The 15,554-nt window shown below is 41.2% G+C and overlaps 1 protein-coding gene across 1 annotated transcript; it reads right to left on the bottom strand.

Moving 5' to 3' along the window:
- Window positions 1–95: 95 nt before the first annotated feature.
- LOC103374943 (unconventional myosin-Ih-like) lies at window positions 96–14,724 on the bottom strand. The gene is made up of 32 exons (XM_008305103.1): window positions 14,476–14,724; window positions 9,922–10,083; window positions 9,453–9,568; window positions 8,740–8,938; window positions 8,577–8,657; window positions 8,268–8,447; window positions 8,085–8,183; window positions 7,856–7,969; window positions 7,678–7,749; window positions 7,469–7,588; window positions 7,105–7,172; window positions 6,908–7,013; window positions 6,710–6,790; window positions 6,525–6,616; window positions 6,296–6,390; window positions 5,975–6,021; window positions 5,687–5,767; window positions 5,504–5,609; window positions 5,282–5,399; window positions 5,037–5,150; window positions 4,867–4,943; window positions 4,708–4,776; window positions 4,473–4,557; window positions 2,860–3,022; window positions 2,638–2,721; window positions 2,367–2,460; window positions 2,086–2,141; window positions 1,873–2,008; window positions 1,648–1,718; window positions 841–938; window positions 639–738; window positions 96–558 (listed from the first exon to the last, which is right to left on the bottom strand). Exons 1-32 carry the CDS (start codon window positions 14,503–14,505, stop codon window positions 532–534), a joined length of 3,141 nt encoding a protein of 1,046 aa, XP_008303325.1. The 5' UTR covers window positions 14,506–14,724; the 3' UTR covers window positions 96–531.
- Window positions 14,725–15,554: the final 830 nt, after the last annotated feature.

Below are 15,554 nucleotides of genomic sequence, written 5' to 3'. Positions count from 1 at the left end.
ATAGAACATAGTGATGAGACCCTTCAGCATCCTGCTGATGTGTTTTGTCTTGTGGTTGCACTGAACAGACTTCCAAAAAATGTACAAGCTAGTCCTTTGTAGTTTAGTATTTTAATATAAAGGTGCAGCACAGCTGAGGTATTATAAATGTTACAGTCATGGCTTCACACACATGTATTTCTTTACTGTTTTTATCTAAATAAGATTACAAGGGCTTCCATTTATACTAATCTAAATCTGCACTTTACAGATAGATGATTTAAATTGTAAATATTAACAACAAGCAGGGCTGCTGATATTCTGGCTTTGCTCTGCGATGAGTATGAGTAAAGTGTTGGCAGTACTTGTGTAATAAAAGCATATACCTAGTTGCATAACATTGTCATAAAGATTCAAAAGTAAAAATCAGCTGACACAAAAACAGACGTCATTGGAAACAGCCACAGAGCAGGATTACAGAGCAAGCATGGCTGTTGATTCAAGATTTGCTCAGACTTCGAGAAGCACCATTATGCCAAAGAGCTGGCATCTTCATCTGGATTTGGTTCTTGTTGATTCCTACAAAACACAGAGTGCTCTGTCAGTTGACTTCATATTACCTTCATTTACATGTTTATGATGTTAAACTCTAAACTCACCACTGTCAAGTGGCCATTCTTTGCCCTGTAGACCATGGACTCCTGACCACTTTTGAAGTCAACAAAGCCCTCTCTGCCGGGCTGGATGTCAAATCGCACACTGCACATCAAAAAAAACAAATCCATATTGAACTGAGGTGATTTGTGTTTTATATCATTTACATTTCTATTTAAAATAACACAAATAATCCACATTCTTTACCTGCCCTGGACCACTTTGATGCAGTTCTGATTGTTCGTGATAACACTCAGCTTGGTCAAGGCTTCAAACAGGTAGTCACACTGCAGAACCAGATCCCCCTGAGAGAACAAACAACATCAGTCCTTTAGCTGTTAGATATGAAGATTTTACCAAACGAATCTATCTGGTGGATGACAATGAACATCAAGTGTAAAGTCTTCCCTACAGTGCCGATAAACACATTAAAAACATGGCTTTTAAAGTTATTCTGTAAGACTTCTGATAGAAACAGAACTGGTAGTGTTAAGAAAATGGTCCAAACTCATTTTGATTATCTTTGCGGGATTGTATTGTTTCAAACTTGGGTTGGTCTGGTGGATAAAGCCACTGACAATGAACCACATCCTTTTTGTGCAGTAATTGTCAAGAGAACCAAAATATATTCATGGAAAATCTGGAGCGTAGCACTGCCAGCGATACCTCTGTCCGAAAGGTGAGAATGTCCATGTAGGTGTGGAGAGAAGGCTGGCAATTGCTATTATCGCAATGTTGCCCAGCCTGGACCCTAACCCTCAACCCTAGCCCTAAACCCTAATCCTAACTCTAAATTTTATGCACATTTTTGTGGGGGGTCCATATTTTATAGGGAGGGTCCATATTCAAGGGGGTCCATATGCAATACTACACCGGCAGTCTGTGTTATCCTGACGTCTGTTTCAAAAGAAAAGAGGGCATCAGCAGTTTCACCTTTCAAATCAAATCTTTGTAACATTCCTAATTCTGCCGCTTTAAAGATATCTATACACACCAGTGAGGTACTAAATCTACCTTTTTCTTGATATCATCACATGTAACATGGAGGATCAGGAAGTTGTCACTCAAGTTGCTGACCGACACACCTAGGAGAAAACAAATGGACACAATTAAACCACACGTATGTAAATAACACCATAACACTAAAGCATGTGTCTATAACAGTGAGTTTTAAGTGACTATTCAGTGTTCTCTCTATAGATATTGATGCTTTCTTTGCCTAATTGTCTCGATCGTCACCTCTCAGAGAGCTGTAATCTATCCGCTGCTTGATCTTGGCCTCTTCAACCAGGTAGGCAGCTTCCTGGGTGAAGATGAGCTGCCGGAGACGAGGCCTGAACCCGTTTCTGTCGTACTTCACCACCGGTACGCTGTACTGTGGAGGACAGACATGAATGTCAGAGAAGACAAAAGCAAGACAAAGACGACAGGTGAACTGTAATGCTAGTTTACCTTGATGTGCTCATGTTGAATCATCTGGAGGACTTTGATGTTTATGTCTCCTGCAGCTTGATCAAATACCAATAACATTATTAAGGATCAATGAGAGAAGATTAAATTAACAAAATGATAATGTCTTTATTAACAGATCACTGAGGCCAATTGCAAACGTATGGTACAACATCATTTAGCTGTAACATATTTCTGTAATACATTCTGTTGAGCATACAAAATCAATACAAATCTACTGTATGAGTAAACCAAGTGTCAGGAAAATAGTGCTGTAGTCTTACAGATCCTGGTATCCACAAATGGTCTGCACACACTGAAGGGGTAGTTTTCTTTTTTTCCTTTGAACATGGAGCTTGTTTGTACTTTTAAAAGCATCTGGAAACAGAAAAAATATAATAAAACAGAGAGTATTGCAATACTGTAAGTAAACTTGTTGGGCTCAACTGCTTCTAAAACTTTAACTCAAAATGCCGCAAACCTTATACATGCATATTTGCGTCATTGGTGCAGACAATCATGGCAAAGTTACAGCAGAAAGACCACGGATTTTACCTGTGCTTTCCTTTGGGGAGTGATTCCTCTGACATACTTTCGTACTATGTGCCGAATGTAGATCTTCTTCAAGAGCTGGGCGAACTACAAAAAGCAGTTTTCCATCAGTGGTTTGATTTGACATTTGTACAGGAAGCAGCATTACCAAAACTGCCAACCTATGTCCTAATGTACACAGCCTTTTGGAACTTAAGCAGTTTGTGAAACTAATGCATCACTCACCTCCTGCATAATAGGAGGAGGGGTGAGCCAAGAGTCTTTCTCCAGGACTGTTTTGGGAAGGTTTTCCTTTAGCCGTGTGAGGTAGTTCTGCCTCACATAGGCCAGGTACTCGCTGTTGTCATTGCAGGCGGGTTGATTTCTGGTCATGAATCCTTTAATGAACCTAAAACAAGAAGTGCTTTGTTAAACTGCTTGCTTCCATCACAATAAAGATCCTATTGTAGGTACATTAACAAGTTTGTAATTTTATTTTATTTTTTTATTTTTTTTGGGGCTTTTGCCTTTATTTAGCGCAGTGGAGAGAGACAGGAAAGGGGGGAGAAGAGTGAGGGAGAGACCTGCAGCAAAGGGTCGTGAGCGGGATTCGAACTCACAACCGCTGCGTCGGGGACTGTGGCCCCTGTTCATGGGTCGCCCGCTCAACCAGGTGAGCTATACGGGCGCCCGTAATTTTATTTTCTGAGTTTATTAGAATAAGTTTACATGCTGTTGAAAAAGCATACATTTTCTCACTGTACACTACTACAGCAGCCTTTTCTAACTCTCGTGATGAAAAGTTTAAAATGGAAAGTGTATGGTATGTGGTGTAAACCTGCCTAAAGCCGGACGTCCTCAAAAACTGAGTGACAGAGCAAGAAAGACACGAGTGAGGGACGCCACCAAGACACCTATGACTCCTCTGGAGGAGTTACAGCGACTGAGATGGGAGAGACTGTGCATACATGACTGCTACTGGGGTTCTTCAACAGCCAGAGCTTTTTGGGAAAGGGGCAAAAATAAGTATCTTGTGGAGGCATGTAGGAGACTCTGAAGTCAACTGGAGGAAAATTCTTTGGTCTAATGAGACAAAAATGGAGCCTTTTGGCCATCAGACTAAACGCTATGTTTGGTGGACACCAAACACTGCACACCATCACAAACACACCACTCCCGCTGTGGGGCATGGTGGTGGCAGCATCATGATGTGAAGCTGCTTCTTGGCAGCAGGCCCTGGAGGAACTGTAAAGGTGGAGGGTCACATGAATGCAGCAAAGTATAGGGAACTCCTGAAGGACAACCTGATGCAGTCTGCAAGAGAACTGTGACTTGGAAAAAGATTTGTTTTCCAGTAAGACAATGGCCCAATTTAAAATGTTGCAGAGTGGCCAAGTCAGAGCCCAGACCTCAATCCAATTGAGTATTTGTGGTTGGACTTGAAAAGGGCTGTTTGCCCACAACTCCCATAGAGATTGAGCCAAGAAGAATGGGGTAAAATTGCAGTGTCCAGATGTGCAAGGCTGATTGAGACATTTCCAAACAGGCTCAGTGAGCATCAACTGCAGCCAAAGGTACAGTATGTCTACTACTTATATGGTATAGTATGTCTAGTATATAGTATGTCTAATACTTATGCTGTCAATTATTTGAAATTTTAGATTTTTATTTCATTGGCATTACCTTGTAGAAAAAAAGCCAAATTGCATTGACCATGATTCAGTGCTGAAAACCGGTAAAGGTGGAGGATGAATACTTAACTATGGCATTGTATAACACACTAAAGGTCAATGAAAAACCAAACAAAGCACAATATCAGGTTTTTAAACAATCACTCTCATCTCATTGTGTTAACTTACTTCTTGATGACTTTGACAGCCCATGCCCTCTTCTCACGTTCCTTCCTGGCCATCAGACCTCTCCAGCAGTTCTCAATCTTGGTGGCTATTTGGATAAGATTGGCTTTAGTTTATGACACTTCATTAATAAGACATGTTGCTCATATGGACTGTTAGCTTGATCAGTGAGTTTATTAACTAGTCCAGTCATTGCAGAGGAATTAGTTTGTGCTCTTAAACCAACGTCATCGCTCACCAGCCTCTCTCTGTTTCAGGTAGTCTTCTTTCACCCTGAAGCCTTTATACTTGGCCTGAATCCTCGTTGCTGTAGCAAAGACAGGCAACAGCTTCAAGTGCAAGAGGTTTTTGATGTCTACTGCAGCATTACAACTATATTCATCGAGTCATATCTCACCTAGCTTATGCTTGCAGACCTGAAAGGCATCTTCTGTTGCAAACAGAGTTCGAGGGTGGCGGATAAAAATTTTAGTCCTTGAGATGAAGATGCAAACAGAGAGAGAGAAAAAAGTTTTCAGGAAAGTCAGCTTGCCTCATTGACACACAGATCCATTAACATCTGCCTACCTGCCCATCTTGTATTCATCAGGTTTGTAGCCCAGGTGTTTAATCAGGAGCTGCACACCTTCAGCTGCAGTACCCTTCCAGTTGGGCCATGTGTCTGGGCACAGAGGCTTATACCTGAGCACAGGAGAAGAACAGCGGTCGCAGCGTGTTAAAAGAGCACATGAAATGTCTTCTGTGCAAAGAAGATTAACTTGATATGCAATTTGGTGAAAACTAGAACAGTGTGCCAGTGTGTGCTCAGCTACCTCTGGAGAAAGACCTCATATTTGCGGCGGTAAGCAAACCCAGCACGCCTGACCCTCAGGTGCTCCATGAGGCCCAGATACTTCACCTGATGTCTCACCAACACATCGTTAAAGTGTCCTGCAGGAGACAACACGACAATAAAAGATCAGAGATCAAATCTGAACTTACAGCGTAAAGTATGAGCTTGTTCAAGGCTCTGAGGCATTTAGCAGAAGCCTCACCTGGCTGCTTGGCTTCATTGGGTTTAATGCAGCGGACGTACCAGGGCTCTTTGGACATCAGGATCTCAGTCAAACCCACCAGGCTGCTCTTGAACTGAGTGATCACCTTAGAAGACACCGGCAGATATATGATGACATGAATTCAGAGCAACACTGAGCTCCATCATCTGGATGATTTCTTACAGTTTCAGGTCTCCTCTTGCTGTCCGGTTCAGTCGAAGGAAAACAGTGTTTGATGATGGCATTCTTGGACTGTCGCATGACCTTAAGGACAACAAGAAAACTGTAAGCACCCAACAAGTCAGACTATAGACTGAAAGAGGTATGTACAGAGATATCCTTTTAGATCTATTCCATTGTGTTTAATAGGAGTGGAGAATATTAGTTGCATTTATGTAATATAATGAATACAATATATTTGTGTTCAAGGAAACACTAGCCAGCTTAATTGAGAGAAATGAAATAAAATACCTCTTTCCCATTTCGATACAAGAGATCATTGTTTTTGTCCAAGAATCCTGAAAGTTTAAAGAACAATGAGAAGCTTTAGGAGAGAGAAATGATGTGTTCCTTCACAACACCTTCTTCATCAATAAAACACATTCTTCCTCAATTCTATATGCTAAGCAGCGGCCTTACTTGGTCTGGTTTCTCTAATTTTAACTGATGGTGTATAGAAATCTCAGTGTAAGTGGCATTGTTGAGTAAGTTTTCTGCCTTTATTAGTCTATTTGTATTATTGGACTACATTTTCTCGGCTAATTTAATGGCATTACAAAAGGGAACTCTTACCAACAACACAGTATGTAACCTCCCCGGCGTAGTGCAAGAGGCGGAAGTCTCCTCTATTCAGTGTTTTCCTCGTCTTTTGGTCTGCAAGTTTATGTCTGCAAGAAGAGGAACGCTAAATTATCAACCTTTATAATAATGGGAGATGATGGTTTTATTGCTGGCATTTTTTTTTTTTTTTGACCAGTTTCTTCACCGTGTATTTCCTGTCAAATCAAATCACAAGACTCACGTGACAAAATGAGGGTGACCACCAATCTTTTCCTCCATCTTTTCCAGGAAGGTGAGATCAGTTGCCTCTCCAGGGCGTAAACATTCTTCATCCTATACCAGAAAAGCATCAAGAATTGAGCCACAGTTTAGATTTGTGACTGGATTATTTGTCAGTTGTCTTTGAAAGCATATTTACATCTTTACCAATAAAGAGATGATTCCTCTGAATTTCTCCTCCACAAGATCGCAGATTATCTTGTTGTTGAAATATGGCACTGGTTCCCACTGTACAAAAAAATGAGAACAGCAATAGTGGATTATGTTGCTGGGTTTTGTGTTGCATATTAAGTTATGCATTGGTTGCATTTTTCGCCACAGGTACATAGAATTATAGTGTATTACTTCGATCCCTTCCATCTCGTACTCCTCCTGCTCTGATTTGAGGGTCAGCTCGATGAAAAGCTGCTGCAGCTTCTCGTTGCAGTAGTTGATGCAAAACTGTTCAAAGCTAAAAAAAAAAAAAAAGAATCACAGGTGCTGTCAGTATCAAACTTTTCATTTCACAGTGAGATATTCAGTTTATCTGGGCATGATCTCACCTGTTCACGCTGAAAACCTCAAACCCGTAGATGTCCAGCAGACCAATCACCATCTTTCTTGAGGAATCCTACACATAATACACACAGATATCAGGATTTGGGTTTTCTTTTTAGATTAGACATGGGTTGGTCCTGTACATGTCAGCCTCTTTGGAGAAATTCAAGCTCATATGTTGATGGTACTTTAATAAAATTGCACTGAAGAGAAAATCAGGCCAAAGCCAACAAAATGGCTGTTTGGGTGTTTTTAGTCTCCCAACCAAACAAATGACTGCCTCAGGTTTGCTAAGCAACCCTTGGTAGCCTCATGTTCTCCCCCTAACAAGGTAAGATTAAGAGAAGACAGGACTGCTTTGTTGCTCACCTTGTTAACTAGTGATTCATTGATCTTGTTGACCAGCCAGTTGAAAGTGCGGCCGTAGATGGCTTTGGCAAGGGCATCCCTGGCGTATACTGCATGGTCCACAGAGAAGGGACTGAGCACCTTTAACGTCAGAATAATGTAGATTGTTAGTTGCAAATTAACATTATATACAAGTTAGATTTGTTTTATACTTTAAAGTATGAAGTCACCTCCTCTGCTTTGGCTTCAATCTTTCTGTGGGTTAAGCCCTGTTGTAGCACCTGATTAGGAATCCCCAACAACTAAACAGCAAAGGCAAAGCAAAACCACACATGTGGCATCAAATGCCTTTGTGGTAATCATCAAAGACTTGCATGAAGACAGACAAAATGTTTCTATGGATTTTACCTTTGACACCCAGTGCATCTCCTGGTTGTTGTTGAGAGCGGCGTATCCTCGAGCATCTGCGTCAAACTTGATATTTCCCAAGTGGAGCACACTCGCAATAATTCCAAACAGGTGCTGCATCAAGACCAGAGAAAAACAGCATGTGAATTATGATTAAAATCCATCGAGCATAGTTATATATAAAGTTTTGTCCAGTTTCAGTGTGTAAAGATTTACTGCGCTACCTCACCTCAACATCGCTCTCACTGAACTCGATGACAGAAAGGGCTTTCCGCACCATCTTCCAATCGCTTTTATCATTGATAGAGCTAACTTTGGCACAATCCCCCTGAGGACAGAATAAAAAGTCTGAGTAAAGACTCTCTTTTTTTGTGCACTGGATGAATAAAATGTTTTTTACCCCCCCTCTGACCTGCACCAGATAACGGTAGTTCTTGCAGTTCCTCTCTAGGCCGAGCCAGCGGAGCAAATCTTCCTCTCCTCCTTCCACCAGCTGATAGAAGATGTGGAAGTTTCTCTCCCCGTGGTTCTGGTGGACCACACGGGATTTCTCCAGCAGGTAACTGAGGATGTGACCACCAACTGCACCACCCTGAAGCAGAAAGGTAACCCTTCATCTCTAGTCAGGGCTTCACATTGACCTTGAGGTCATCAGTGCTGTGTTGTGTTGTGCTACTCTGACTTTGCCATTTGCAGGAAAATTTAAGATGTTTCACTTTACCTGGTGGTCGAATTGGATGTCCATGTATTTCCCAAAGCGGCTTGAGTTGTCATTCTTTAGGGTTTTGGCATTTCCGAAAGCCTAACAAAAGAAAAAAAAGTAGTAAAGTACCGAATCTTAAAATTGTGCTTTTCTCTACTTACATAGCGCAGATGTCACTGACCTCAAGCACTGGATTGGAGAGAAGCAGTCTGTCCCGAACATTGTTCAGGAGTTTGGTACTTGGGCAGCTGACAGCGTAGAACTGAAGGATTTTTTTGGAGGCCTCTGTCTTTCCGGACCCACTCTCCCCTGAGATGAGGATGAAGTGGTTGTTGAATTCAGACTGCATGGTGCGGAAGACGTTGTCCGCCAGCGCGTAACTGGAAGTAGAGTAACAGCGTAAACTGAAACTACTGAAATCACTTCTGGTCTTTAATTATCTTACAACTGAATGGAACATAATTCGATTCAAAGCTGAATATATCAGTAACACCATATTGTCTTGCTAACATTTGCTAAAAAAAACTAGCTGAGGCTGATTAGTCTTGGTAGTTTTACAGTTACTTTGTGATGAACCAAAGTTTAAATCAAGTGATTACATACACAGTGAGTGACAACAATTCATCTTGTCTGAGCTCAGTTTAATGGCTTTTCATTAAGTAATTACCAAGGAAGCTTAGAATATTTTTTTTCAGTTGGAATGCCAATGAAATATCAACCCATAGAGATAAAGTCAGGAGATCACCAAACACAGTACGGCTCATCCTCAGGGAAGCATTAATGTCTGCAAACCTTTCATTGGTCTGTGCTGAAACTGTTCCACATGGAGCGAATAACTTACAGATGGATTTATTGCTCACTGAAATCTATGCTGACACACATTCCAAAACTTACATATGAGGTGGCAGCTCAAAGAAGTTAACTCCCATGTAAGTGTCCATTTGCTTCTTGCTGTAGATGTCTAAGTCTTTATAAGGGTTAACTGACACCAGGAGAGTCCCAATGTAGGTCTGCAGGAAGACAAAGAGAAGAACTCAAGCTCTGCAACATTACTGGACATTAAAAGATGGCAATGTGTTGTCCATGCATCATTCCACTGATAAGCAATTTTGTTCCTTATCAAAAGCAATAAGTTTAGTTAATCACTTGTCATGACCCAGTGGACAGTGGTGACCTTCAGAGTGCTTACTCTGCAAATGAAAAGAACCAGAGCTGCTGTTTCAGCAACCACAAGGTGCCAGATTCAGCAGAAGGCAGCGCGACATTAGGACATTGTCAGGTTGAAGGTTGAGGGCATGATGTTTAATTAGAGTAAGAGAAAAAGCCAGGGCATCCAAAATGACACCACACAGGAAAGACTCACGTAAATGAGATTCTCATGGAAGCGTTTCCTCAGGTTGTCCAGGAAGGCACTTTCACTCGTGTGGGGGTCCAAGAGAACAAAATCCTGGATGCCCACACGATCCCTGGCTGTCAGGGAGGCCTCCATGTTCCTCAGGATCCGGTTACACCGCTCCTCCAGGCTCTGTGCCCAAGCAGAAACGCACCAGTGGCATTACAAGACAGCAAGACAACTAAGTGGAATCTAGGGATAGCATGTTGTTGTTACTCCCTCTGTCCAGGCTGGACCCACCTTTTTCCTTTGTGTTATTTTTTCCTCAACAGTTATCTGTTTTTTTTGTTGAGGTTGTCACCGGTGAAGAAGACATACATGCACATGTTCACATTTCTGGACAACCTGCTGTGGGATGTATACGTCCCACTGGATGATGATTTCCTGCCTTTTCATTCTTATATCTGTGACATCCAGTCAGTGCTGTTAGCGGCCTTGGCTACATCCTCTATGCTCATGACAAATCTAAATTCAGCCACCACTATCTAATCGGCTTTTGTGTTCTCTGAAGACCCATCAGTCAACACAAGGACAAAGTGAACACCAAATGGTCCACCTACACTAGATGCTCACTTTTTTTTTTTTTTTTTAATTTTATCTCTTATTCCGTGCAGGTTTCAACAATAACTGACACAAAAAGAAGCTCCACCAAATCAAATCCAGCACTCGTAACAACATTCATTATAATATGCATAAACACAGGATATGTTGTGCTACTTAATACACAAGTGAATTTGTGCCCGGTAAAATAATCCGCAATGCAATACACTTTAATTATGGTGCTATGAAAGAGACATCCAGTATTATGCTTCAGTAGTTTTGGCTCTCACTCCTGCCAAGCTGAGCTGTCACCGAGTCATAGTAACTGACACTGACAGCTCATTTTCCACTTAAACAAGCTGATGATCTGTTGATCCAGCAGAAATTCATAGCGAAAATGTCACAATAAATCATGTCCTGAAAGAGCGATGTGAACACGTAATCATTAGAATACAGGAAAAAAAAAAAAAAACTGTAAAAAAGTTACCTACCCTAGAGGTCTTGTGTGGCCCAGTACCTTTTCTGGACTGAACTTAACATCTGGTTTTATTGAAGGGAACACAGGAAACTCTGATAGATTACAGTCTCTGCTTCCTTCAATAGGAAACCATCAATTATGTAGTGAGTGTGCAACAAAGGAAGCAAATCTCATTCTAAATATGTATTTGTGCGTGTGTGCGTGCGTGAGTGGTCTGACCAAATACAACATGCTTGCATTAACACGTTGAATTGTTTTTCATGATTTATGATATAAAATGTGTGAACTTCAGTTTCAACTTTACGTCACAGAGACCTGGACGGTTGTGAAAAGCTGCACTTCTTTAACATTACCGAGGACCTCTTAATCTTGCCAACCGAATCACGATGTATTAAAAACTTACCTAAATGTCTAATATTGCGTCCTTTTTACCAAAATACTACATACAGTCAGGCCTCATGACTGAAAGGTTTGCAGAAAACTGTTCTCTGGCAATACTACAACTTACTCTGTAAACTTTAAGCTTTAATTTGATCATTTTTATGAAGCACCTTTGGTTAAGGTACCCTAAAAAAAATCTAAACAATCCAAAATAATGGTGAGTTTGAAAGTGGAGGCCTTTAAACACATAACAAAACCCTTTCAAAGCATCTTTTTCAGCAACTTGTTCTAAATTCTGGCGCAACATGGTAACCTAAAATAGCAAAATTAAAAGCTGAATTTTTTTAGGGTTATCATTCTCAAAAACCAGCTGCTTTGTCTGAGAAGCACTTAAAAACACCACTGCAGGATGTCGAGCAGTGAGGTCTGTCTCGGATACTCTGGCTTGCTGTTGGCACTCATGGTTCTGTGCGCATCTGTGTTATCGAATGTTTGGCTGGGCATCGATCGCAGAGCAGAGATTTTTTCTGTCATTCAAAGGAAATGTGACCTCTGCTGAGCACGCGTCGGGCAGGAAAACAACCCTGTGATGTATGAGGACAGGCAATTTTGCAAAAGCAAAGAGCCACAAGGCAAAGGGTTGGTTTTCTTATCAACACATCTGACTTCAACCTGTCAGTGCAGCGACTGATTAAAATTACAATACAAGGCAATGATGTCAACACAGATGAACAAAACTCAGCCAAGTGTCTGGAGGGAAGAAACAAATATACAGTAAACATCACATTTGAACAGGAAAGTCTATCTGGCACGGAGACCATCACCCGAGAGGGCGCTCCATTGTCCCAGTCTATCCACTATGGTGCAGGATCCTGTTACGCAGCCACAAAGTGGCAGTTAGGCTCCTGAAAGAGATAGCACTCCTCGTGGGCCATTGACTGACACCACACATCACCCAGGGCAACACACATTTAAGGGGCTCCAGGTGTCTAGAGAAACCCGACCTGCAACAGGCCTCCATCACGCCAGTCAAGTACTGTACCTCCTGTGTTGGTCCAGTTTCACACAAGCATACAGTAACGAGGTCTGAACTCATTACCCCATTTAGCAAAATGTTTACATCTCTGGTTGGTAGGAGTTGACTAAAATTTGTTACTTATGCAGACAGTAAAGGCAGCTTTGATTGAACCCTCTGAATCCCAACCTGTTTCTGGGTGTTGTTTTTTTGCTCCTGACATATTTTGACCGACTGTGGACTCAATTTTCACTGAAATATAGAGTCCTGCCTCTAAGGCAACAGCAGAAGTGTGGTTAGAAGTACAAGTCAGAAATTTCTCCTGTGCAGTATGCCAGTTAAAATGCCAGACATTATCTTTAAAAAAATTAAGTTAAATTTCTGTACTTGTTTATTTTACAAAACCTTTAAAACCTGCTATCATTACGTGCAACATTTCTTCAAGTTGTCAGAGTTTTTTTCTGATAGACATGGGGTCCACATGCTGTAGATATTTCACTACTTACATTTTGAATTTCTTACATTTTAAGCTTCTATACTTACGTCCTGTCTAGTCAACACAGTCTGCAGTTCAGCCCAACTCAACCAAAATGTCCCTGAATTTCAGTCATGTGATTGTGAGTCAGAACTGAGTAACGACTTCACATTTGTGCTGAAGAGAGCAAAGTTTTTCAGTTTTTACAGAATTAGTTTAGAGCCAACTATTTATTGTTGGCAAATTCTAAAATAAGACAATAGATTTCATTGAAACGGCATGATTTAAAGCTTTGATTTGGTTAATTTCGTGGATGAAATGACACATCAAAGATGATTCATTCAAGGATTGTCGGGCAGATGAAAACCCACCTACTGACTTTGGGTTATGCTATCTGACTTTGATAACTGGTGTCATTTTGACAACATGCCTTTCATACCCACCGGCTAGTTTCAGGGTTCAGAGGGTTAAAGCAGCATCTGTTTCTCTTTTTAGGCCCTTTGGAGGCAGTAAACGGGTTAAACTTTCACATATTTCTCTGTAAAAAGCCATTTCTGTGAACCTATTGGTAGAAAATGTTCCCTATTTCTTCATGGAGGAGATACATACAGTAGCAACATTTGCATTAATTTGGAATAGTCTTTCTCACTATGAAGTGTCTCCAAAGAACAAAGTAAAAAACACAGAAGCACATCGCTTCTATCACCTCATTACATTGACCTACATTTATTTCCTGAGCCTGGAACCTCTGCTTCTTACCTTGATTACTCTCCTAATCCAGACCCTTAAAATGTATATTCACCTGAAAATGCCGTTACTGACAGACTAGCTTTTTGTCCTCGTAAGGAAGACATGTCCCTATACTGCAACTGTGGAAGCAGACTTGAAATATGTGGATAAGACACACACATATGGATACATCCTGTTTCCATCACTTTCAAGGACATTGCACTGCTGTTGCACATTTAGGGATGTACAATGACCTTCAACCAAATCTTCAAATTCAATAATATCCACTGTATATCCACACAACATGAGTAATACAGGTATGCAAGCAAACACACATCTTGCTGGAAATCCAATTTATCCATTGGATTTTCAGTTGCTTTGCCTCCAATAACAGAAAATATCTGTCACTTAAGTCGTTGAATACTCTACTGTGTTCACCGACTTATTGCTAACATCTGTGTGGTGTTTGTAGCGGGTTTGTTAGAGCGTTTTAACATAAAATTAAAGCTACCTGCTGCAGCAGCGAAAAGCAAAATCAGTCCTGAACATATAGGGGGTGGTCACAACAACACAAGTTATTTTTTTCTTTAAAAAGCTAAAATACACAGTTGTGTTGATCATTTTCTGCTGGTTTGTCACCACCAGCAACCCTTTTGACATTACACAAGCTCATGTGATGTACTACTGCAAACGTATTGATGAGTGCAGCTTTAAAGCCACTGCTAGATATGTAGTCAACCAGTGTTGCTGTCAAGAAAGATACAGCGCTGCACACCAATATACCATCTCCTGCAACATTTCATTTGCATTGTCTTTTCCTAGAAATAGCAGAAATGCATTGGAATACTTTGAAAGATGCCACAAACACTTGCAGAAAGTAGTTTAGATGCCGTCCACAGAATTTACCTCTCTCACTTCCAAAAGCATGTGCGTCATGGTTGACTCTGGCTTGTGTGATGAACCCGATCGATCCAAACCACACAGAACTTCAGTCCACAGGTGACCAACTCGGGCAGACACAGCCCAGAATAGCAGCTTTAGCAGTCGAGGAATTCACCCATAGTGGAGTCCCTTCAAGTCAGCGCAGATATTTCACCAAAATGCTGTTCTCTCCTCTGATGTTCATCGGCCCGTTAATCAAGTAGTGGCTTGGAGCAGGCCCGGTACCACAGCCTGGGACTGTGAGGCTTAAGAGGAGGAGGAGGAGGAGGTGGGTGGTACTGCTGCTTCCTGCTGGGCTGCTGTCCCTGCATTGTATGTAATGAGGCAGTAATGAGCTACCTGGCTATGGCAGGACTCGGCTGCTTAAACATTCATGGAGCCCAGGCAGCAAACATCCATTCAGCGCTTCACCTGAGTGTTGAACAGCTACACTGTGTTTTTAAGGAGGAGAGTGTGTGTGTGTGTGTGTGCAGGTATGTAACACAAGGATGTAGTAACTCTATCTCCCCAGAGACCCGTTCTCGGCGTCCTCCCCGCAAAATTACAGCACAGGTATTCGATTACTGATCTTTGATTAGGCAGATGCATTTCAAACTAATTACGAGCTGTTCATCTGAGCCAGAGTGATCGGAGCAGTTTGGGATGAAACTATTGCAGATTCAGTGACACCAGCTGCCAAAATGGTAAATAATTATGAAATGTTATATAAAAATATATCAAATTTTTAAATTAATAAATAAATTCAGGTGGTTGTTTAACATGGTGGAGTTGCTTTTACAGACCAACTAATTTTTTGATTTTAATTTATATTGATTAGTGCAATACAGGACTGACAGAAAATTAGAGGAGACATGATGACGATGACAGAACTCACATCAGCAGACATGACAAATATGTCTTTCTTCGACCATTTCTTTATCTGGTGGTTCAGCGGGTTTATTTGTCACAGGCCTGCGTAACGCTGCCCTCTCTGTTTAAAATTTAACATTGCTTCCTGTAAGCATCAACAAAGGCATCTTACCTTACTACCTATGAAAACGCAC

This window comes from Stegastes partitus, unplaced genomic scaffold (genome assembly GCF_000690725.1).
Source record: "Stegastes partitus isolate 25-593 unplaced genomic scaffold, Stegastes_partitus-1.0.2 Scaffold2410, whole genome shotgun sequence".
Taxonomy (NCBI): domain Eukaryota; kingdom Metazoa; phylum Chordata; class Actinopteri; family Pomacentridae; genus Stegastes; species Stegastes partitus.
Note: the sequence above shows the minus strand (reverse complement) of the source record. Positions and strands in the feature narration are given on the sequence as shown.

Coding starts and splice junctions, on each gene's coding strand:
- LOC103374943 (XM_008305103.1), bottom strand. CDS start 14,505: ATGACGCACATGCTTTTGGAAGTGAGAGAG. Junction 5,768..5,974: donor TGTATCGAAATGGGAAAGAG/GTATTTTATTTC, acceptor GTTGTCCTTAAG/GTCATGCGACAGTCCAAGAA. Junction 2,722..2,859: donor CTCCTCCTATTATGCAGGAG/GTGAGTGATGCA, acceptor TGCTTTTTGTAG/TTCGCCCAGCTCTTGAAGAA.